We start from the raw sequence: 25,946 nt of genomic DNA on the forward strand, positions 1-25,946 counted from the left end.
CCCAGGGCTAGAATATAGGCCTGATGAGATGAAGAGATGTTAGCACAGGATAAGTAATCTTGGATAGGATACTGGCATGAAGTAGTAGTGATAGAACTGCAGATGTAATCTTTCAAATGTGCTGGAGGAGCAGCATTTCTACTAGACCTTCGAATAGCAATAGGAGCATGAGTGTGAGTAAGAGTATCCTCATTGGAATGCACAACAGGTGGTGTAGATCCATGAGGCTCAACTACTTCAGACTCAGCTGAATCAGCCTGGATGTCAGGGATGCTCACATCATCATCATGAATTTCAGGAACATTGGAAGCCAAATTCTCAATGGGAGAATTAACATAGATGTCATGAGGTGTATCTGTAGAGGAATTAGTGTGACAAGGAAACTCCAACTCAAAAAATTTAACATTTCTTGATACAAGTATCTCATGATTGGAAAGATCAAGGAGAACAAACCCTTTCATTCCTGACTTATATCCCAAGAAGACACACTTCCTTGCCCGAGGATCAAATTTGTGTCTGTTGGCTGGTAGGGTAGATGCATAGCTGAGGCATCCAAAAACTCTCAAGCAAGTTAGGTCAGGTAACTCATTGTACATGAGTTCATATGAGGATTTGTTTTGAAGTAGTTTGGTAGGGATTCTATTCATAAGAAATACTGAATGTAGCACTGCATAAGACCAGTATTTCTTTGGTAATCCAGCCTGAAACATTAGAGCTCTACTGATATTCAAAATGTGTTGATGTCTTCTCTCCACTCTCCCATTCTGTTGTGGAGTATAGACACAACTCTTCTGATGCACTATGCCCTTGGAAGCATAGTAGGATGGCATAAGAAACTCTAAACCATTATCACTCCTGATTATTTTTACCCTTTTCTCAAACTGATTTTCAACCATTAAAATGAACTCTTTAATTCTTTGAGAAGTTTCTGATTTAGATCTCATCATGACAACCCAAACATGCCTACTATAATCATCTAAAATAGTTAGGAAATATCTAAAGCCATGCACAGAAGGAGTATTAAAAGGACCCCAAATATCCAAATGTATGAGATCAAATACATGAGTGGCATTATTATTGCTAATGGGAAATGGGAGAATTTTCTGTCTTGATAAGTGACATACATCACAAGCATTATGTACACTATCTGATATGTAACTATATATCTTTTGCATACATTTCATTCTTTCAAAAGATAAATGCCCTAGCCTTAAGTGCCATAGCACTCCACTGCCTTCTTTATTGCTATTGACTACAATACTAGAAACATGGCCAGCATAGGTGTTTTCTTTATGTGGCTCAGTGGCTCCCAAGTAGTAGAGACCATCTATCTCTCTAGCCAAACCAATCCTCTTCAAATCCTTCTTTGCCTGTATCACACATTGATTAGTTTCAAAAACAACTTGACAGTTATGTTCTGCACATAGTTTTGAAACTGAAATCAAGTTCACTTCAAATTGAGGCAAGTAAAGAACATTTTCTATGACAAGCTGGCTAGACAGTTTCACACTACCACATATTTTTGATGTTATTGTATTTCCATTTGGCAGATTAACAATGATAGGTTTAATATCACAATACTTCACAAACCAATTGAGATCATGGCAAATATGATGTGTAGCCCCAGTATCCATAATCCAATTAACTTTACTACTGCATTTAAAATTGGCAAGAAAAGAGTTACCTCCTTTTGTCAAGTTGACATTGCTAGTGTTCTTCTCAAGTAGGCTCATTAGGTTTTGGTATTGCTCTTTTGTGAGGGTCATGTTATCACTTGTTGATGCTTCAGTGTTCTTGCCATTTGATTCTCCTGTAGCTACCTGGTTTGCATAGGAATTGCCTCCATTTCCTCTTCCAAAGCTTGGTGGATATCCATGCTTTTTATAGCAACTGTCAATGATGTGACCTGTCTTCCCACAGTAGGTGCAGATCTTCACATTTCCTCTTCCTCTGCCTGAACTATGTCCTCCTCTTTGGTTATTTCCATTAAAATTCCCTCTACCTCTTCCATTACCTGTCAACTTATTAGATTCAGTGGCATTCACCATTCCTGAGTTGTCCTCAACCAAGTTATTTCCAATAGAGATTCCTCCACAAATTTTCCTTTCTTGCTGCATCACCATTGAAAATACCTTGTTTATCTGAGGCAGGGGATCCATTAACAAGACTTGAGATACAACTCCATGATATTCTTCATTCAAGCCAATCAGAAATTGAATAATCCTGTCTTCAGCTCTATAGGCTCGACTATCCCTCATAGCCAAGCATGTGCAAGCAACTCTGCAGGTACAGTTTGGCATAGGCCTGTATTGATCAAATTCCTCCCATAAACTTCTCAACTCAGTGAAATAATCTGAAACTTTGTTGGTTCCTTGCTTCAGATTTGAAATCTCTTGATATAACTGAGCAACTCGTATTCTATCACCTCTCATGAACCTATCTTTAAGATCATTCCACATGTCAATTGCATTGTCAATGAACACAACACTTTGTGCAATTGATGGATTGATTGAATTGATAATCCAAGTATGAACCAGATTATTGCATCGTTGCCATGCTCTGAAGTTGAGATCGTTGACATCTGGTACTTCTATGGATCCGTCAACGAACTGATACTTATTTTTCATTGCTAATGCTCGCTTCATCTTCATAGACCAAGCATGATAATTTTCTCCCGATAGTACCGGTGTTACACACACAGTTGCAGAATTTTCCGAAGGATGAACATAATACGGATCAAGCGTATCAACAATTTGCGCACTACTACCAGTGTTCCTCGTCATGATTAGGGTTTAATCAAATGTCAACAAAAGATGATTCCACAACAATGATCAATGATCAATGAATAACAATGAATTTCGAGAAAGAATCGAAATCAGAAACTGAATCAAGACAAAAGCTTCGAGAAAGATTCGAAACACAAAGAATGATTCAAGAAGAATCAATCACAGAAGAAAGAGATACAAGAATAAGAATGAACAACTTCACCTATCGTATGCAGCGGAAGCAGAGCAGGTCGAACCTGCTCTGATACCATCTAAGCAATGGTGAACTCCATTGATGAAGAAATTGCACTACAAGCTATTAGCATGAGAACGAAGAAGATGTAAAGAGAAGAAGTAGATTCTGTTATTCATTGATGAGAGAGAGTTACATTGGTTATACAAGTCTATATATATTTGAGTACAGACTCTAACTAACCTAACTGAAAGTAACTAACATCTCCACTAACCAATTTGACAGCTGGCATTAATCTAATTCTTCTTCTTCATTATTTGTTAGTTGTGGTTGTCTGTATTAGTTTTGTATTTGTTTATTACCCTTCTGATTTGTTTGTAGGGGACAACTTCTACCCTTCACAAAAAGTAGGGTAGTGTATCTTCCATCAATTATATAACACCATTTAATTTTATCATCTAGACTCTTTGTGTTTGTATCACTAGGCATTTGCCTTTTTATAGTAACATATTATTTAAACCATTAAAAAAATTATTTCTCTTGTATCATATTACAATTTTTTGGTTAAAATTATGAATGAAAGAAGAATAACAAAATGTATATTGAATAATGAAAAATATGTTGTTATTTATATGAAGAGGAGTACAAAAGTTATGTTGCTAGGTTAATAACAAGGTTATAATGTAAATTTATATAATTCGTCACGTTACACAAATTGGGTCAAACAAGTTACAAACAAAATACTTGATAACTTGAAAAGAAACACTCCAATTTTCATATACCAACAGTGTTAAATACATAATCCCAATTAAAAATGATAAAATTATATTTATATATAACTAATACTATTTTAAAACAAAAGCTTCAAACATAGAGCACACAATTTTTTGTCTTTGAACTTCTGTTCATCAAGAAAATAAATTAAAATTTCACATTATAATTTATCATGTGAAATTTTCACATCTATCTCTCTGTATAAATCTCTAGTAACCATACAATTTTCACCAAAAGAGATAGACAAAAAACTTCACATGACAAATTTCAAGTGAAATATTTCTATTTTTGATTCGAAATATAGGTTCTCAAGGATGGAGATTGAGTGAGAACATCAGGTGCAATAGTTGTATTTTGTGCTCCACTCTTTTGCTGCATTCTTCTCCTAGCAAGATACCCTCTAACCCAAGGAGTAACATCTTCATTGATTTTGATCATGATGAAGAAAATAATGCGGTATATGATAATCATGCTTAAGATCACACTTAAATCTATCCATTTTGATCTTTTCACGTCGATCTGGAATACATACTCCAAGATGTATTCGCCAGGTATCTTTGGAAGATCGGGTGTTTGGTTGTCGAATATTAAACCGTTCAGATCGTTCTGGTATTGACCCTGAAAAAAATTGTACAGTGAAGTGCGAGTTTGGACAAAAATAGCTTCAAAAATATTGTGAAAATGTTGGATTCGTGTAAATTTTGTTACCTGTAATGCCCAAAAGTGGAAACTGATGTATGACATTGGATAGCGCCAAACTGGTTTCGGGATATCATGTGGAAGCCTAAAGTAGCCGGACACCAACATGAATATGCCCTGAAATTTGTAAAATAGTGAACAAGAAAATGAATTAAATTAGATACCACATTCGAAGTTGCATCATTTACATTCTACTTCGATTCAATGCAATATTAATATTGTCATAGCAGCGATTTAAAATTTTGTTGACTTTTATATGGAGAGAAGAAAATTTATGTTCCGTTCTAGTCCTCGACTAATTTTTCTAGGTATTTTTCGCATACGTGCTTAGATTAAGGGCGAGGTGCATACCTGAATCCCTGCTCCAATGATGATTCCCATGAGAAAGTTAGGGACAATACTAGCAATTGCCATCATCAAGCTTTCAACAACTGTGACACTTGCATAAAGACACAGCACAAAGAATACGTAATGCGAAAATCCAGGATGTAGTTGAACCATGAAGTAACAAATTGTTCCAGAGAGAAAAGTGATTAATATCAAAAATGGTGTAGCAGATAATGTATTGCTGATAACAAATGCAGTCACACCATAATGTCCATTAAGCCTCTCCCTTTGAAAAACCTGTAATTCAAACAAATAATCGAAAAAGTTCAACAATCTACAAAAATTGTAAAACCTTATAATAAACGAAAAGGATTTCAAAGGGCACAAAATGTTATACTTTCATATCTTCAACAAACGAAGGAAATCCACCAATTGACATGAAGGTAACGAAACCGAAGACAAAAGACGCGCATGAACCCCTAGCCTGAAAAAAACAACAAAACGCGCTAAATATGAATCATATAACGAATATAAATAAAAAAATGATATACTTGCAAGAATGAAAAAAGAAGTTACCAGAATAGAGTTATAGCCGGTGCCAACATTCAAGTAAATAGTTCCGATGCAGATAGTGACAACAATGTAGATTACGAGCCGAAGCCAATAGTAACCAAAATCCCTTGACATGTTAATGAACGAACGTTTGGTTAATATGTATGTCTGCAACAAGAAGCTAGCTTCACTTCCTCCTGCTTCTAGCACTGTCCCTCGCTGCGCGTAATATTCGAGAGCATTAAACTTTATAAAGTCGGAAAGTATGGAAATTTGATTTAATTGAAAAAAGTACTTACGACTTTGGAAATTTCATCGACTTTTTGTCTTGCAGCATAAGAGTGCTGAGAAGTACGGTAGAAATCGATGAGAGTTCTGATAGCTTCAGCAGTTGTGATCTTGTCTAGAGGATCATCACTTCCTTCAAACTGATAAAACAAAGTTCAAAGTAAAAATTAGAGAAAAGAAATCGAAGCGGAAAGAGCTGAATCTCAATAAATTGTGGCAGAATGTCAATTTGTCACTAATACTATTTTGATATTTATTTAAATATTTTTTTTATATATTTTTTATGTGAAAATTTTAATTCGTGCAATTTAATATTACTGTAAAAATTTTAAAAAATTAATAACTCAGAAAAAAATGCAATACCCTCAATTTCATTGACCCTTTGAGAGTGGCTTTGACTTTATCAAAGTCAGAATTGATGCATCTAAGAAAATGATCAGAAGGGTTCCTCAGAGCAGGGCATGGAAATCCAGCTTGTTCAAAGAACTGCAAACAATATCATTAAATAATCATTAGAAATTTCTATTCTTCAAAACCATAGTATAAATTTAAGGAACTTTACAAGAATAGTATAAGAAATAGTAAAATTCATATTCAAGTTAGTAAGTTTATCAACGAATTTACAAATTAAATAAAGATCAAGGCCATCATTGAATACGTGTTACACTAGAGGGGTCTAAATTTTGTCACAGTTCAACCGTAACAAAATAAAAATTCATAAAATATTTATACTGTTTAAGTGTAGGTAATAAGATCTCTAGTTATTTTTTCACAGTGAAACTGTGACTAAACTATACAAATACTTCAAAAATTTAAGACGGCTTTGATAAAAAGTGAGATTATACCTTCCATCCATTGGTGATATCAAATGGAGGTGGCGGTCATGGGTGGTTGGTGTGAGGGTTTATGGAAGTGGGGTGATTTAGGTATTTCGGGTACGGTGGTTCTTGAAACGGGGATACACTCGGAGTACATGTCGCTCCGTGAGCTTTTGGAGTCTTTTGGTGGGTTGCAAGGTGGGAGGGATAGTGTTGAGTGGTCTATAGATGTGGAGAGGGGATTTTCGGTATCCTCGTGTTATTCCCGGTATGTTCAAGCGCGCATTCCTTATGGCCCTCCCAATAGGTGGGATGATGCTTTGGAGTTGATTTGGAAGATGGATGTTCCTTTTAGGATTAAAAGTTTTGGTTGGAGACTTTTTGTGAATAGGCTTCCAACAAAAGATCAATTGGTGTATAGAGGTATTAACTTTACTACTTCTAATTTAAAGTGTATTTTTTGTGATTTGCATTTGGAAGATAGGGACCATATGTTCTTCAAATGCAAAGTTATTAATTTTGTTTGGAATGAAATTGCTAAGTGGGTTGATTATCCGGGTGGGATTTCGGAAGATTGTATTCCGTTTTTTATGGAATGGCATTCGGCGGGCCGTGTGAAAAGAATTAAAGAAGGCAAATTGGGGGTGTTTTGGTTGGCCACTTCTTGGGTCATTTGGTTAACAAGAAATGGTTTTTGTTTTAGAGGCGATGTTTGGAATGTTAGCAATATGATTTGGAATATCAAGATTTTGATTTGGAGATGGTCTTTTTTTGGAGATATTGCACATCCCAATTGTAGCTTTTACGAATTTAGCAAAGACCCGGTGTCTTTTATGTCGTAAGCATAATTGGTTTGTAATTTCTTTTTTGGTCGGATTGTCTCCGCCTCTTGTGTAACAAGGTTGGAGAACCCTTAGTTCTCCTTTTAATATATTTCTTGCTTACACAAAAAAAAATAGATGATCAAAATCGCATTTTAATATATAAAAAATTAGAAATTTTGTTATTGATTTATTACCTCATATGCCTCAGAAGCTTGCCCAAAATAAACAGTTTTGCCACCAGAAAGCAAATACAATTGATCAAATAATTCAAACACTTCACTGCTAGGTTGATGAATTGAAGCTATCACTGTTCTTCCATCTCTTGCTAATGCACGTAGTGTTTGAGTCACAAAGAAAGCTGAAGCACTGCCACAAAATCATAATTTCAACAAATTAAATATAAATAAATAAATTATTAGTAATTCAGTATAAATACACAATTTCTTCTTTAATAATTTGATCAATGTTTAACATCAAAAGTACATTTTTAGAGGTAACCAAAAATTTAAATTTGTTCAAAAATACATATTTATTTAAATGGCACAAAAAATATGTTCTTCTAAATATGTAATGTGATTTGAGGTGGAAAAAGTTCCACCCAGTAGAAGGTGGCACATATGAATTAATGTTATGAATCTTATGATTATGCAAAAGGACAAAAAAAAACAAATTTTAAGAAAATTTTTTTTTTTTTTTAAATTCATTGTGGTGTTAAATGATTAGATGTACATTCTTTTTTAGAGTTAGCTCTGAGTTCACAATATATTAATAATGTAGAAAGATGGGCCTGCCTTGGCCCATCATTTAATGTATACACGTTGCTCATTTCTATAAATATGTAAACATGATAATAATATAAAAGAAATGAATCAATAAATACACCTAAAAAACAACCACCATAAATCAATGAATAACTCCAAAAAAAAGAAATATGGTACATACAAAAAATACAATAACACAAGAGAAGTTAAAAACATGAAAAATTATTAATTTATTGAATTTCAGTGTCATAATTGTAATTTAAAAATATATAATATAAAAAATTATTTAAAATTAAAATTTAATAAATATAAAATAAACTACAAACCCTTCACCTAAATCTTAAAATTTGTAATTGAGATACAACTAATTATAAATAAAATCTTTTAGTTAATTAAATCGATAATTTTTAAAACTCATTAATTCAAATCACCTCTCTTTTATTTATGTTAGTTAACAAAAATTCACTATAAATATATCAAAATTATAAGTTTTTTTAAAATTATTAACTTATAAATATTAATAACGGTTTACATTCCTTTAACTCAAAACCAATATCAGAATTAATATAAAAAATACAAAATAAATACTTATAATAAGAGATAGTATTTCCCTTATTTAACCATCAAATCTCAACTGAACATTAAAATTTAAAAAATATTTATAGTTTTAGAATTCAAAATATTAAATTTAAATAATTCAATCTTAATTGACATTACCAATACTAATATTTTAAATCTTGAAAATGCAGAAAATCTTGACTGCCCAATAAATGAAGTAGGAAATAGTGATAAATGTTGGTTGTTAGATAAATTCATGTGGAAGATGACTAGTCACAAAAATAATGTGTTTAGACAAAAACAATAAATGCAAAAATAGTGATATGTAACAACCTGTCAAGTCCACTGGTTGGTTCATCAAGGAAAAGCAATCTAGGCCTCATTAATATTTCCAAAGCAATACTAACTCTTCTCTTTTCACCACCACTTATTCCTCTTAAATGCCAATTACCAATAACTGTGTCTGCACAATCTTGAAGTCCCATTGCAACTATTGTGCTCTCAACTAATGCTCTTTTATCTGATCTTGACATTTTATCTGGTAATCTTAATCTAGCTGAATACCATATTGTTTCTCTCACTGTTAAGGTTCCAATCAAATTGTCATCTTGTGTCACATAAGCCTATTTGTGAAGAAAAGTAAAATCATTAGAATATATACTAGTGAGTAATAACCTTTATGGATAGTAGTATAATATTAAAAATAGAAACACTATGTTAATTGTAAGTGATTACTATACATAAGATGTGGCAAAAAAATACTTAGCTTAATACATTTAGATTTAATTATTTCACCTCACTAATTGGTATATTATTTTTCAAGTCAAAATAGAAAAATACATAAAAAAAATTAATTATATAAAATATTCGTTTTAAAGAGATTCCTTTAATAACCATAACTTTTTATATTTATTTATTTATTTATTATTATTTTTTGGTAATAACTATTCTTTCTTAAAAAAAATTCTTATGAATTTTCTAAATAATTAAGTAACAAAAATAAATAAATATTTATATGTGTATATATTTTAATCTTAATTTTTTTTGTTAAATATTATCTGTTTAGAAAAACTTGCTAACCTTTTTCATTCTCTTGTAATCTAAAAACTAATGTTAAATTCAAATCCTTTAAAAAAGGATTGTAAAATTCTCATTAGTGTTATTAACATAAATATTAAAAAAATCTATTTAAAAAAATAAATAAATAAATAATTTTATTTTACTACCCGTGTGGTACAGTATGGCAACATTAAAACTACACATCTCAATGAAATAATTACTCTTTTTAATTATCTCTCATTTTTTTTAATGAAAACTCTACAAATATATTTAATGTTCTTGTGTTTTTATAGAGTTAGATAGATTAATCTAAAAAATTAATTTTAAAATACTCAATAAATTAATATGGCTGTTAGGTATGAAACTAACCAAAATTACTCTAAGATCTTTCAAACCAAACCAAACAAAATCTAAAGCAAACAAAGTTACAAGTTTAAGGTAACTCTATTTCAAGAACAAAAAATAGACACATATATCTATAATAACGAACAAAGAATAAGAATATATAAATCAGAAACAAAAATACTCACAGCAGTTCCAAAAGATAGCTTTTCTTTGCGACCATTAAGAAGAATAGTACCAGAAAGAAAAGCATTAGAAGCCAAACGACTAGAAAGTGCATCTAGAAGAGTTGATTTTCCAGAACCTGAGGGTCCCATAAGAGCAGTAAAACATCCTGGTTCAGCATAGCCAGTTAAATTCTCTAGCACATTCTGTGTTTCACCATTGCTTAGGGTTACCATGACAGTTAAATCTTTCCATGTTAATCGTGCCGAAACGTCTCCGATGAACTCGGTTTTCGCCTTTTCTCTCCAAAGGGTTTCACTCAATGGACTCAAAGATGGTATATTTGAAGATGGTTCGTTTCCTAGTGTTGTAGGTTTATAACTCGGTTCAATTTCCATAGCTTAGTTTTTGAGAAATTTGAAATGGAGTTTTTGGGTTAAATAAAATATTGTTGAGGAAATGATGAAGTTTGAGGATTTTTCCAAAAGGTTATTAAAAGATGAGAGATTTGATTATAGAAAGTTAAGCATTTAGCATTAAATATTTTGAGGAAAAATACAAAAAGATAAGAGAATATAAAGAGTGTGAGAAAAAAAGGATAGATAATACTAAAAGGAGAAGAAAAGTGTGAATGGTGAAATTAGAAATGAATGATTTGGGAAGTGTGATGAGAATTTTTGACTGAAAAATAAGATGATGATTGAATGAAGAGAAAGGAAAATTTTGTTTATGGAGTTGTTAAAGATTTTTGTTGGCATGAAATGAAATAAGAAGAAGTGATTGGATGTTCAAAGAGCCAATATATTGTGAAGGATGACCATAAAAACAACACATTCTTTGTGAGCAGAACTCATTGTTTGGAAGCACAATTCTCGAAGGAGGTTTAGAGAAGTTGCTTGTTGAGGTTGAAAGTAGTAGTAGTAATAAGTTTTAGACATTAAGCAATTAATGAGAACAGATGGATGTTGGTAGATACATTTAATTTCAAACCGGCCCTAGTAGGTTTTGAGGTATTAATAAGTATTTATAAATATCTATGGATCTCATATTTATAAATAAAAAATAATAATTGAAGGACGAGAAAAATTTGTAGTTATGTAAAAAAATCTCCATCTTTTTATAATGTTAACACACAAAAATAAAATATTATACTGTCACCTTGACAACAATATCATTTATTAATTAATAACTATAAATATATCTTATTTACTTAAGGGAAATGCTAACGAGTGTCTCAGGAGCACTCTTTAAGAGCTTAAAAAAGTAAGTTCTTAACTTAATAATAACTATAAGAGATAAGACAAGGTTTCTGTGGGACGTGGGAGTCCGAAATAACGGTTTCAGCGCCGCCGCCGGAATCTGTGACAATTTCTACTCCAATTGGTAATTTGACACCGCCTTAACCCTTCGCACACCTTGCTACCTCTAGTAAGAAGGTCGATGAACGTTTAGGGAAATCCCCTTCTGCTGCGGAATTTGAAACCTCGGAAATTCAGAATTATGAAACCCTGATTTCGAAAAAGGATGAAGTAAGGAAACTATGGGTGGATGTGCTGAATGATAATCGAAACCCTGCGAAAGGAAGATCAATGAAGTTTATTGTCCCAAAGCTGGTTAATGGTGAAGTTGAGGTTGAAATTGTTGTTGAAGACATTGTATCAGAGGTTAATTTCTAGGCATCATCACTAGTGATGTATGTAATGGAGGCGACCAGAGTATGCATTCTGTGAAAAACTTCATGACAAAGAGCTGGAACTTCGTTCAACTACCTGATATGTATCATCATGAGGAAGGTTATTTTCTTCTCCGATTCAAATCATTCAGAGATAGGGATGAGGTGTTGATGCGTGGTCCTTATACAATCAGAAATATACCTCTACTAATTAGGGAGTGGCGACCAGATTTTAAGCTCAAGGATGACTTCCTTCGTACTCTCCCCATCTAGGTTAAGCTTCCCCCGCTCCCTCTATACTTATGGGGTGAAACGAGCCTGAACAAGATTGGTAATTCCTTGGGAAACCCTCTGGTTACATAAGAGTGCACATCAAATAGGCTTCGTGTGTCATATGCATGAATCCTTGTTGAAATGGATATCACAAAGGAGCTTCCAAAGGAGATCACCATTCATGATAATGAAGGTATGAAGATTGAGCAAGGTATAAAATATGAATGGAAGCCTCTATACTGTGTTAGATGTCAAAAACCGAGTCACAACTCTGATAAGCCAAAGCCAAAGGTGATGCAATGGAAACCCAGCTCAGCAGGCGCGATGTCAATAGTTATTCCATAGGACATGCTATTCCAGAACATGTTCCAACATCTCATAGGACATCTTCTTGTTGTACCTGTTTTCTATTAGCAAGATTTACATCCTATGATACATATTGTTGTTGTTATTTGTTTTTACAAAAATTAAGGCAACCCGCAAAACAGAGAACTTACATAAAATATTTTTGACATTTTATATTATGAGGGGAATTAGATTAACCAACAAAAATAAATGCAAAACAAAAAACAAAAAAATCAAATAATAAATGAAAATGGGAAAGAAAACAAAAATTAGTTGAAAGAAAAAGAAACAAAAGGGTGCCAATGGCTGTTAAAGCCATACCCTAATGCTCAAACCAATGCCTCAAGACCAACATGATGACCACTGTGACATTCACTCATTCATTAAAGAAAACAACTTCATCAAATAATATACAAAACGCTGATCGTCTTCCTCGTGCATATAGAGCTCCATGGACGTTTTCAAGTTCTTCCATTTCTCCATCAAAATTAAAAAGTGGATATAGAATTTCGCATATAATTTCCCAAAGATTTACAATATTTAAACTATCTTTTATTAATTCTCACTCAATAATTCATATTTCCCAGAGATGCTGCACATGCATGAATAATTATGACAGATAGTATATTAGGTGATAGCTACTATTAGACATGCAAGAGAGATTTCTGAATATAATAGGTAACCTAATTTTAAGGATGGCATAAAGGTAAAAAAGATGGCTTTAGAAAGATCTGACCGTATTGAAGATGACTTTAATCTTCTATCTTTCATATGGGAGTAAGAGGATGAGTTCTTTCAAAGGTTCTGTCTTTGCTTGACGTCAGACTGATACTCTTTTTGAATTGTGAAATTTCCTTTCATCTTTTCTTAGGAAGAGAGTATCCTCTAGTGTAATGCTTCAACTACCTTGTTCTAACAATGTCTTCTTCTTTGGATTCGATTTTGATGAGTTGAAGTTGACAGTCTTGGCATTGATTAGCTATGTTTGCTAATCCTTGATCTTGAATATCTTCATATATTTCTATTCAGTATGAATTCTTCTTTCTGATGTCTTGAGATGTTTAAAAGGATTGATGTTGATCCATAAAACTCCTATAACATCTTCTGATTATACCGAGTGTTTGAATATGTCGTTGATCTTCAGCTCAGTGTTGTTTTTCTCCTTTTGGATCTCTCTACATGGTTAAGTGTTTGATCTTGAGATCAATACAGAGCCATTCTCTGATACCAATTGAAGGTGGAGAAAAACACAAGAAAGGGGGATTGAATTGTGTTCTTTATCATTTAAAATTCCCTTTCTTTTCTTTAACGTCTTTTCTTTCTTTTGTTTAATCATCTATTGGATTATGCTTTGATGTTACGGAAGTATGAAGATGTAGAACTACATAACCAATAAGATGTTCATTTTAACTTCTATCGGATATCAGAACTTTTGTCTTGCTCAGTACAGTCCTGCAGATTAGAGCTTGGAAGTTCTAAGTTATAAAGACATGTGCAGAAAGTAAAAGACACATTCATTTTTATTCTGGTTCACCTTCTAACTAAGGCTACCTCCAGTCCACCTTCTTTAGGTGATTTGCCTCTCAACAGAGGTCTTAATCCACTATAACCAAATCATGATTACAACTGCACGATCCTCCATCATGACTAACCATCCTGCACAGCCAACTGCAGTGACTAACCATCTGGAGAATGACCCGTTCAGTGATCACCACGAGATATAACGTCCATTGACTCAGGCACCTTGCACAGTCTACCCATTGTGAATAACCCTACACAACCAACCTGTTGTGACTAACCCCGCATAGCAAACCACTGTGACTAACTTCTGATAATGAACCGTTCAGGGATCCCAGCAGGATATAACGTTCATCTATCTTCTGGAGATTACAGGTGTGTGATAAGTGCCAAAATATCGATATTTTGAGTATATATTTGTGGCACTTATCGATTCTATTCTTATGATTTTTGTAATAAAATCCCAACTTTTGTGTAAATATGTGTATACTTGTGTTTTTGATTCATTTTTATACCAATTAATAGTTTTCCATTCATTTTATAGGTATTCATGCATCTTTGGAGCATTGAGTAATAAAGACCAAAGGCTAAGCTTCAAGAATGCAAATTCTACCAATTCATCAAAGAATAAGGCTCAAAATAAGGATGATAAAAATTATCATTTTGGTTTCCATTCATTCATTATTGGATAGAGCATTGAATAAGCTTTCCAACGCTTCGAACCGGGCGCAATTCGGAGTTACAGTTCTCAACTTATGGCGAAAACAAGATTTCACTTTTGCTGTTAGTCCGCTGAGCGGAGCTCCAGCGGAGAAAATCAGAGTCTGGATGCAATTTTGAGTCCGCTGAGCGGAGGGGGTCCGCTAAGCGGACCTGCTAAGACAGCAGCTCGTTAAAAGGGGCAAAAATCACATTTTGAGGTTATGGGTTGGGTATTTTTGAGTCCCAACACCATCAACTTTATTCTTAGAATAGAATTTGCTTAGAAAACAACTTCGGAGGTTGCATACGGATGATCGGGGGTGGATTGAGCGTCGAACAGAGCTGACAAACCGGGAGATTTTCGGTTCATTTCTCTTCTTCTTTGTGTATTTCTCTTTGGTTGGGTTTTGTTTGTATATTTACTTGAATCTTATGTATATTTACCGATTATAATGTTATGTTTAACTTGCTTTACAAATCTGTGTTGATGTTATCCTGGATTTTTGCTCTATGCTGGGGATTTGGGGTGCTTTAGAGATAAACTTCTTGAATCCTTATCTAGGATGATAATCTGTTGGATCTGAACTCTAGAGATAGATTTAGAGCTATCATTCACCGTTTGTATCTGTACGTAATGCTTTCGTGTTTCAGCGGCGCGCAAGAGATCGCCGACGCGAGAATACGGATGTTCTCGCGACTTCGCGTTTGAGATAACCTTAGTTGTGAGATGATCTCGTTTGTGCTCCAGAGATGGACGCTTATGTGAGAGATACGTGATGACATAGATGAGTATTGTAGGTTGAGTATAACGGGTTGGTAAGTGTATGTTTGTGAAGAGTGAATATATTTACATTCCTGATAAGTTATTTCTCTTCTAAGAATGTGTTTATTCTTTTCCTGTCTATATCTTTGTTTACTTTTTGCTCATTCAATCCAAAGTTCGAAACCGTAGAAACTGTTGAATGGCATCTCTCCATCTCTGAGGACGATAATTCCCGGATCAATATTTCCAAATCTTTTTTTGTTGCTTGCCCTATGCTTGCTTCAACAAAATGGCGCCGTTGCCGGGGATGGTTTGATTGCATCGCAATAGTTTCCGTGGTTTTGAGCTTTGTATATATCGTATATATTGTATAGTTTCACGTGTATATATTTACTTGTACATGTTTACTTGTTTATGTTCACCATATAGTTACTTGTATATGTTTGCATACAAGTATACTTTGTTGGTGAATGTTGGTGAAACACGTTGAGATCGGACCAGTTCGTTATTCAAAATCTTCACTTTACAACTTGTGAATCCAACATTCACCAATTTTCTCTTTTTGTATGATAATAATTGTATTTGTTCCAAACTTGTACATATGCGTTTGTTTGTGTATATAGTTCTATACTTTCGTTTTATGTTCGTTTAATTGTTGTATATATTTGTACCCGTAACGTTTGTTGAGTGGTTGGTTAGGACACTTTCTTTAGGCTTGTGCGGTGAGACGTCACCATGGCATGGTGGGAGGAAGCTACTTTCCAAACACCGATCCAATAAAGGCGTCGAGTTAGCGACGTAAAACAAGCGCTTGTTGGGAGGAACCCCAACGGTTGTAAATGTTGTTTATATTTCTGTTTAAGAGGAATTTAGGTGAAGTGGTGTGTGATTGGAACAGCTGGTGCAATTCTGATTTTTCTGAGTTCTGATGTGCCCGCTAAGCGAGCATAGCAGAATTTTGTTTTTCTGCTCTGTACCAGTGGGGTTCCCATTCCACTTGGTTCACTCATTTTTCCCACTTTCACCAAGGATATTTAGTAGTAGATACTAGTTTTATTTTTCTAATTCTTTTATTGGTTGTTTGTACTCAAATTTTGTTCGGTAATTCGAAGATTTTTGAGGTGATTCTCCAAAGATTGAGTGTTTCAACCTGCAGATGTATGGTAGGATGTTGTTTTTGAAGTTGTATCATTCAAGGTACTCATTTACCGCTTTCTATAGCATAGCATGTTTAGGAAACTTTTCATTTGTACAATTACCATACCATTCATTCTTTTGCATTACCTGCTTGTTGATTGAATCACTTTAGTTCCCAAACCATAAATGTGAGGAAGCTTTCCATTATTCACATATGCTGGAGGCCACAATCTTTGTTTTAACTGGATTTTATTATGCTTAATCTTTTGTTTATGTTGATTTTATGAAAGCATGAAAAGGATCAAGGCATTTTGTTTCATTTTGAGCACAACCACCATAACCAAATAGTCAATTCACCTTGTGAGTGTGTGATCATTTGTTAACCCTTTTGAGCTTTTTGTCAATGTCCATGTTGTTTTTGCTAAATGCTTATCTTTGAGTGTTTGGTTCTCATTTTTGCATGGACGATTGATTCTTTGTTTTCTTGAACCCTCAACCATGATTTTTGGTATGAATTATTATCTTGCCTTAGAAAGTAGGGAGTCTTCACATGAAGATGTGGTTGAATTCAAGTTATGGAGAAAAATGATTGTGCACTTATTTGGTTGTTGCTATGAGGTTGAAAAGAAAAAAAAAAGAAAGTAAATGCGAAAAGAAAAAGAAAAGAAAAAAGCAAAAAAGTTTTGAAAAAGAAAAAGAAAAGAGAAGCGAATAATTGTGCTAATAAGTATTGTGATTGGTTTGAGAAACTTGTGGTTATGGAAGAAGTTTAGTCGAGGTTTTGTTGTTTGAATCTTTGGTGGATTGATCACTCCCTTAGGTTTAGGCAAGTTTTTGTTTCGATTAGCCTTAGGACTTATCCCTTGTTTGTTAACCAAACCACATTACAACCTTGAAAAGTCCTTGTGATTCTTGCTTTTGTATCTTCAATGTGATTTTTGGATGAATGCATAATTTAATCTTTTGTTTGCAAGATTGTTGGATGAGTGTTAAAAGTCCCTCACCTTTGTGTGTTCTTCATCCATTGATGAAATTTTGCTAGGTGTGATTCATGAGATAGCATGTATTGGTTTAGAATGTTTTGCATGATTTTTGTGCTTAGGATTCGTTTCGTTTGCATGTTGTCGTTGTAGGATAGTGGTAAGTATTTACTTTGTTTATAGGTTTTTGTATTGAGCCATACATTTGTTTTTTGTTTTCAAAACTTGTTGATTCACAATTCTTTGGTTTATTACTTTTGATTCTTTGATTTATTTGACATTGTTTGAGGACAAACAAAGTTTCAAGTTGGGGAGAGTTTGATAAGTGCCAAAATGTCGATATTTTGAGTATATATTTGTGGCACTTATCGATTCTATTCTTATGATTTTTGTAATAAAATCCTAACTTTTGTGTAAATATGTGTATACTTGTGTTTTTGATTCATTTTTATACCAATTAATAGTTTTCCATTCATTTTATAGGTATTCATGCATCTTTGGAGCATTGAGTAATAAAGACCAAAGGCTAAGCTTCAAGAATGCAAATTCTACCAATTCATCAAAGAATAAGGCTCAAAATAAGGATGATAAAAATTATCATTTTGGTTTCCATTCATTCATTATTGGATAGAGCATTGAATAAGCTTTCCAACGCTTCGAACCGGGCGCAATTCGGAGTTACGGTTCTCAACTTATGGCGAAAACAAGATTTCACTTTTGCTGTCAGTCCGCTGAGCGAAGCTCCAGCGGAGAAAATCAGAGTCTGGATGCAATTTTGAGTCCGCTGAGCGGAGGGGGTCCGCTAAGCGGACCTGCTAAGACAGCAGCTCGTTAAAAGGGGCAAAAATCACATTTTGAGGTTATGGGTTGGGTATTTTTGAGTCCCAACACCATCAACTTCATTCTTAGAGTAGAATTGGCTTAGAAAACAACTTCGAAGGTTGCATACGGATGATCGGGGATGGATTGAGCGTCGAACAGAGCTGACAAACCGGGAGATTTTCGGTTCATTTCTCTTCTTCTTTGTGTATTTCTCTTTGGTTGGGTTTTGTTTGTATATTTACTTGAATCTTATGTATATTTACCGATTATAATGTTATGTTTAACTTGCTTTACAAATTTGTGTTGATGTTATCCTGGATTTTTGCTCTATGCTGGGGATTTGGGGTGCTTTAGAGATAAACTTCTTGAATCCTTATCTAGGATGATAATCTGTTGGATCTGAACTCTAGAGATATATTTAGAGCTAGCATTCACCGTTTGTATCTGTACGTAATGCTTTCGTGTTTGAGCGGCGCGCGAGAGATCGCCGACGCGAGAATACGGATGTTCTCGCGACTTCGCGTTAGAGATAACCTTAGTTGTGAGATGATCTCGTTTGTGCTCCAGAGATGGACGCTTATGTGAGAGATACGTGATGACATAGATGAGTATTGTAGGTTGAGTATAACGGGTTGGTAAGTGTATGTTTGTGAAGAGTGAATATATTTACATTCCTGATAAGTTATTTCTCTTCTAAGAATTGCTTATTCTTTTCCTGTCTATATCTTTGTTTACTTTTTGCTCATTCAATCCAATGTTCGAAACCGTAGAAACTGTTGAATGGCATCTCTCCATCTCTGAGGACGATAATTCCCGGATCAATATTTCCAAATCTTTTTTTTGTTGCTTGCCCTATGCTTGCTTCAACAAAATGGCGCCGTTGCCGGGGATGGTTTGATTGCATCGCAATAGTTTCCGTGGTTTTGAGCTTTGTATATATCGTATATATTGTATAGTTTCACGTGTATATATTTACTTGTACATGTTTACTTGTTTATGTTCACCATATAGTTACTTGTATATGTTTGCATACAAGTATACTTTGTTGGTGAATGTTGGTGAAACACGTTGAGATCGGACCAGTTCGTTATTCAAAATCTTCACTTTACAACTTGTGAATCCAACATTCACCAATTTTCTCTTTTTGTATGATAATAATTGTATTTGTTCCAAACTTGTACATATGCGTTTGTTTGTGTATATAGTTGTATACTTTCGTTTTATGTTTGTTTAATTGTTGTATATATTTGTACCCGTAACGTTTGTTGAGTGGTTGGTTAGGACACTTTCTTTAGGCTTGTGCGGTGAGACGTCACCATGGCATGGCGGGAGGAAGCTACTTTCCAAACACCGATCCAATAAAGGCGTCGAGCTAACGACGTAAAACAAGCGCTTGTTGGGAGGCACCCCAACGGTTGTAAATGTTGTTTATATTTCTGTTTAAGAGGAATTTAGGTGAAGTGGTGTGTGATTGGAACAGCTGGTGCAATTCTGATTTTTCTGAGTTCTGATGTGCCCGCTAAGCGAGCATAGCAGAATTTTGTTTTTCTGCTCTGTACCAGTGGTGTTCCCATTCCACTTGGTTCACTCATTTTTCCCACTTTCACCAAGGATATTTAGTAGTAGATACTAGTTTTATTTTTCTAATTCTTTTATTGGTTGTTTGTACTCAAATTTTGTTCGGTAATTCGAAGATTTTTGAGGTGATTCTCCAAAGATTGAGTGTTTCAACCTGCAGATGTATGGTAGGATGTTGTTTTTGAAGTTGTATCATTCAAGGTACTCATTTACCGCTTTCTATAGCATAGCATGTTTAGGAAACTTTTCATTCGTACAATTACCATACCATTCATTCTTTTGCATTACTTGCTTGTTGATTGAATCACTTTAGTTCCCAAACCATAAATGTGAGGAAGCTTTCCATTATTCACATATGCTGGAGGCCACAATCTTTGTTTTAACTGGATTTTATTATGCTTAATCTTTTGTTTATGTTGATTTTATGAAAGCATGAAAAGGATCAAGGCATTTTGTTTCATTTTGAGCACAACCACCATAACCAAATAGTCAATTCACCTTGTGAGTGTGTGATCATTTGTTAACCCTTTTGAGCTTTTTGTCAATGTCCATGTTGTTTTTGCTAAATGCTTATCTTTGAGTGTTTGGTTCTCATTTTTGCATGGACGATTGATTCTTTGTTTTCTTGAACCCTCAACCATGATTTTTGGTATGAATTATTATCTTGCCTTAGAAAGTAGGGAGTATTCACATGAAGATGTGGTTGAATTCAAGTTGGGGAGAAAAATGATTGTGCACTTATTTGGTTGTTGCTATGAGGTTGAAGAGAAAAAAAAAGAAAGTAAATGCGAAAAAGAAAAGAAAAAAGCAAAAAAGTTTTGAAAAAGAAAAAGAAAAGAGAAGCGAATAATTGTGCTAATAAGTATTGTGATTGGTTTGAGAAACTTGTGGTTATGGAAGAAGTTTAGTCGAGGTTTTGTTGTTTGAATCTTTGGTGGATTGATCACTCCATTAGGTTTAGGCAAGTTTTTGTTTCGATTAGCCTTAGGACTTATCCCTTGTTTGTTAACCAAGCCACATTACAACCTTGAAAAGTCCTTGTGATTCTTGCTTTTGTATCTTCAATGTGATTTTTGGATGAATGCATAATTTAAACTTTTGTTTGCAAGATTGTTGGATGAGTGTTAAAAGTCCCTCACCTTTGTGTGTTCTTCATCCATTGATGAAATTTTGCTAGGTGTGATTCATGAGATAGCATGTATTGGTTTAGAATGTTTTGCATGATTTTTGTGCTTAGGATTCGTTTCGTTTGCATGTTGTCGTTGTAGGATAGTGGTAAGTGTATGTTTGTGAAGAGTGAATATATTTACATTCCTGATAAGTTATTTCTCTTCTAAGAATGTGTTTATTCTTTTCCTGTCTATATCTTTGTTTACTTTTTGCTCATTCAATCCAAAGTTCGAAACCGTAGAAACTGTTGAATGGCATCTCTACATCTCTGAGGACGATAATTCCCGGATCAATATTTCCAAATATTTTTTTTGTTGCTTGCCCTATGCTTGCTTCAATAGTGTGCTTCTTAATTAAGCAGATGGTCTCCTATTCTTAATACATATGTTTACGACTCACTGACTAGAAGTCACTTCTGGAGCCTAACAATCTTTCAAAATTTTCCTAAGATATAACGCATTTCGAGCAACAACTCTATGTGTTTTACAATTAATTACAAGAATAATACATAATCTTGTAGTCTTCTATTCTTGAACTTTTGGATGAGATCTTCTTCATCTTCTGACAAGCATATTAAGAGACAACGCTCTTGTGTTGAAGGTTTCATGTCATGATCTTCATCTTCAAATCTTTTTAAACTGATTTAGAGCAACAGCTCTATTGTTGATTGCTTCTAATTTGATTTGCACTTCTTCTTTCTTCTAAGCAGATTTAGAGCAGCGGCTCTATGTTGATTGCTTCTCCTGAGTAGATCTTCATCTTCTTCTTGACTACTGATCATGAAGCTTGTTACAGCTGATAACATATTTAATGATCAAGAGCAAACATGAAACACTTCATCAAGCAACAACTCAGTGCAATCAGTTTCTCCGGTCATTCACTGTGAATAATGTATGAACTGATCAAGTATTAGTGAACTTATAACAACTTCAGTTAAGGATACTGCTTAACAACATTGATTTCTTCTTTGCTTATATTAGGCATATGGTTAGTGTAACACTACACAGTGGATCATCACATACTAAGTATGTGTTGCCTCTTCTGGAAATTCTGATGTATGGTTTCATGAAGATGCTTATCTGCTTTTCGTTCTCAGCTTCTTCTACTGATTTTCTCTCAGGATCTCTCATTTTTCTGCTCTCTGTAGATGTATCCTAGATACATACTTTGATGCTCACTCTGGATGCATACTTAGATGCATACATGGACGCATACCTTCAAGTCTGAAGTTTTGATCTATTTATAGAGCTTGGTATGTTACCGTTGGAATCTAGCCGTTGAGATTTGTTTGAATGTTGTCTCGAATGCTTCTTCTAGATTGAGCCTTTTGTGACATGTGTTGTTCTTGGCAGAACCTTATCCTCATCATGATGATTACAGTTGATGGCGTGCTTCTTTGGTTAAGCTTGTCTTTCCAATGCGCTGCATGTGGGTTGCTTCTTCTTTCAACCTTGGGAGTTTTTCCTTTTAAATGTTGCAACTGTTTTGAATGTGATGATGTTTCTAGTGACTCTCCCTTAGATTCTAAGCTCTTTATATTTTACTCAATTTGTATGCTGAGCTGTAGATTCTTTATTGGCTTGTATATGACTTCAACTGATAATTGTATTTTGAATGTCGATGCGTTGTAGCTTCAGAACTTCTGCCTTCAGAACTTATGATCTTCATACTTGTGTGATCTTTTGATGTTTGCAATGCTTCTTGCAGTTGATCTTTCTTGTTTATTTCCTTGCAGCTTCTGATGTACTTTCTGATTGAGACTGTTGTATGTGGGCCTTGATATTGCTTGTTCTTCTGAATGATCTTGTTCCTCATTATTGCTTCTCTTGCTTCTGATCTGTGGTCTTTGGCTTTGCTTGATATGTTCTTAACCGGAACATTTGATGAATGATGTTTAGCTTTGTCAATCTTCTGGATGTTTCGGATGTAGTTGTTGTACTCTTATTCTAATGAAACCTGTATAAGATTTAGAATATAATATCTGCACAGTAAATGAAACCATTAGTAATAAAATTGTTACTAACAAAATATATGCTTGTTATCATCAAAACTAGATTCTGAACATAGATTTTCAATCTTGTTCTGATAGTTGGGATGATTCTTCCACCCGGGATTATAGATGTTAGAATACGGGTTGTTTTGCCTCAATAATTTGATCTCTTCAATCTGCTTGGGAGTAGCAACACAGCACACAGTTTGGTGAGGGCCATGACAAATTTTACAACTGACAAGATGAGAGGGAAAAATTACTGAACTATGAAATCGACTTAACTTTGGGACATGGAACCGACTCAGCCATTAGTCGCATAATGGTTTATTAGGTATTATTTAGTTGAATCACATACAAATGAACACAATACTGATGGCATGAAGATGCAACTGTCGTAACAAATATAAACGATCATAAGAATAAATGCTATGAGTATATGTCGTATGGCCAACTCTCAAACAAGGGAGGAACATGACATTGAAAGACAACAATTATACAACTGAAGCTTGATGACCATAGTAAGTTAAAATACTTTTTCAAATACAATCTCATTACACTTGCCATTCAAAAATCAAAGTTTAAAAAATTTAATAACTTTTTTTAACAATTTATTAGTGATTAGTTTATTCTAAATGTCTTTAATTTTTTATATATAATGTAATTAGTTGTTTTTGGTTGTAATTTTTTTAGGAAAATTCTTTGCCCACCTCCCAACCTTCTAGGTCACCTCTGGTGAAAAATCTAAAATACCCCTTACTTCGGAAATGCATCTCCGAAATGCAAGAAAAATGTGTTTTCGGAGATGCATCTCCGAAAGCGCCTTTTTTTTCAAAATTTGTCTTATTTCGGAAATGCATTTCCGAAAACACCATTTCGGAAATGAACTTCCGAAATACTGCGCGTTTTGCAGATTTAGCAAAACAGCCCCCTCCCCCATTCACTTTACCCTAAATCTACTTCAAACTTCCTCTCTTCAAAAATTTCTGCAAAAGCAAGTGTGTATCAAACATTTAGACATTCCAAAAGCTTCCCAAACTCAACCTAAATCATCCCAATCTCTTCAATTGGTAAGTTTTTCAGTTTTTTCAATTTTTAGATCCATTATTAAAATCTCTATTAGGGTGTTTAGAAATTTCAAAAACTGTATTAGATTAGGTTGGTACTGCTATTTAGGTTGTTTAGATTGAATAAAAGTTGTTTTGAAGTTTGTTTTGGGGGTCTGCCATGGAAGTTGCAAAAAACTTCCTCGCAGGGGTGTTTCGGAAGTTCATTTCCGAAAACACCTCCATTCCCAGTTTCGGAAATGAACTTCCGAATTGTATCAGAAGTGCAATTTTTTGTTTTTTCTGTTGTTTCACATATTAATCGATTTCAATTATTTTCAGGAACATGTCAGGCAACCAAGCACGCATCAGACAGGGTAGAGAGACCAGACTGCATCGGCTAGACGCGAGCTCACGGCGGCGCAGCTGGCGTCGACACAGGGACGGGGGCAGGGGCAGGGCCGGGGACGATGTGTGCGAGTTCCCGTGGAGATGGACGAGGGTACCTCTACATCTGGATCGAGGAGCCGTCTGGCTTGGGTATCTTCTTCACGCCAGCGAGAGGAGGAGGAGGAGGAGGAGGAGGTGGCAGTGTCATACCACGAGGCGGAGGAGGTACCGGATGTTGACCCTCCACTCGGGGAGGAGGATGAGCAGGAGGAGGGATACCCGGGAGGGCCCAGTGACACTTCCGTGCTGCTTACCTACTGCGAGCACGTCGCTCGACGTATCTGGGAGGGAGAGGTATTTTTTATAATTTGCCCGACTACATTATTTAACCGTTTATAATTTAGAAGTTTATTCAATATTTTCTTAACGGTCTATTTAACATACTTTTTTATTTGTTTTTTTTGTAATAGGAGAGAGAGCCGTTGAAAATGGTGAACCACGCACGGAAGGTTTTCAGTCTGTTTAAACCGACTGCTGAGTGGTTTAACGACGCTGTGAGAGGTTCAGGGCTTAGTGGGCTCTGCATGACGGGGTATTCCACCATCAGCCACGGCATGCAGGGGGCCTTTGTGGAGCAGTGGCACAAGGAGATGTCTTCTTTCCACTTGCCGGTTGGGGAGATGACGATCACCTTGCATGATGTGCAGTGTCTTCTCCACCTGCCGATCAGGGGGCGCTGTTGACCCACTCCCGGATCCAGAGGATCGAAGCCAGTGAGTGGATGGCGCTCTATTTGGGTATGGAGCCCGAAGCTGCTGACTACGAGTGCATCACGACATCTGGGCCTCATATCCGGTTCACCACACTGAGCCGCTATTTCGAGCACCACCTGGACGCGGCGGCCGATGCCGAGGATGCGGGTGACGACCTATTTACACATTATCACCGTGGTTGCGCTCTCCGGTGCTGGTATATGCATGTGGTAGGCGCTGCGATCTTTGTGTCGACGTGACCTACCTCCGCTACTTCATGGACTTGACCACCGTTCACCAGTGGAACTGGGGGGCAGCTACTCTGGCATACCTATACCAGAAGCTGAATGAGGCCTCCAACTGGAGGACAAGGCAGTTGACCGGATCCTGCACACTACTCACGGTACGTTTCATTTTAATTGTTTCGTATTTATTTATGTTTCGTATTTCGTATTTATTTATGTTTCGTGTTTACTTACGGTACGTTAGATTATCGTGTTTGTGTTTTAGAGCTGGATCATCTCTTACTTCTCCCGGATCCACGGCTTTCACATTGATCCTGAGTACGTTGACGTCATGCCCAGGGCCGCCAGATACGTTCTCCAGAGGGGGAACAATGCGGTGGGACCATACCGTGGGTACCTGGACCGCACGATGCACGATGACGTCACCTGGAGGCCATTCAG

At 35.2% G+C, this 25,946-nt stretch overlaps 1 protein-coding gene across 1 annotated transcript; it reads right to left on the reverse strand.

The window, feature by feature from the left end:
* Positions 1-3,676: 3,676 nt before the first annotated feature.
* Positions 3,677-11,084, reverse strand: LOC131653264 (ABC transporter G family member 11). Its single transcript, XM_058923357.1, has 10 exons — positions 10,149-11,084; positions 8,893-9,182; positions 7,435-7,606; positions 5,962-6,084; positions 5,610-5,738; positions 5,335-5,529; positions 5,156-5,242; positions 4,783-5,055; positions 4,441-4,548; positions 3,677-4,350 (listed from the first exon to the last, which is right to left on the reverse strand). The coding sequence occupies exons 1-10, from the start codon at positions 10,521-10,523 to the stop codon at positions 4,015-4,017; spliced, it is 2,088 nt and encodes a 695-aa protein (XP_058779340.1). The 5' UTR covers positions 10,524-11,084; the 3' UTR covers positions 3,677-4,014.
* Positions 11,085-25,946: the final 14,862 nt, after the last annotated feature.

The sequence above is a fragment of the Vicia villosa genome, linkage group LG2 (assembly GCF_029867415.1).
Source record: "Vicia villosa cultivar HV-30 ecotype Madison, WI linkage group LG2, Vvil1.0, whole genome shotgun sequence".
Lineage (NCBI taxonomy): Eukaryota > Viridiplantae > Streptophyta > Magnoliopsida > Fabales > Fabaceae > Vicia > Vicia villosa.

Coding starts and splice junctions, on each gene's coding strand:
- LOC131653264 (XM_058923357.1), bottom strand. CDS start 10,523: ATGGAAATTGAACCGAGTTATAAACCTACAACACTAGGAAACGAACCA. Junction 5,530..5,609: donor TCGATGAAATTTCCAAAGTC/GTAAGTACTTTT, acceptor TATTACGCGCAG/CGAGGGACAGTGCTAGAAGC. Junction 4,549..4,782: donor TCATTGGAGCAGGGATTCAG/GTATGCACCTCG, acceptor TACAAATTTCAG/GGCATATTCATGTTGGTGTC.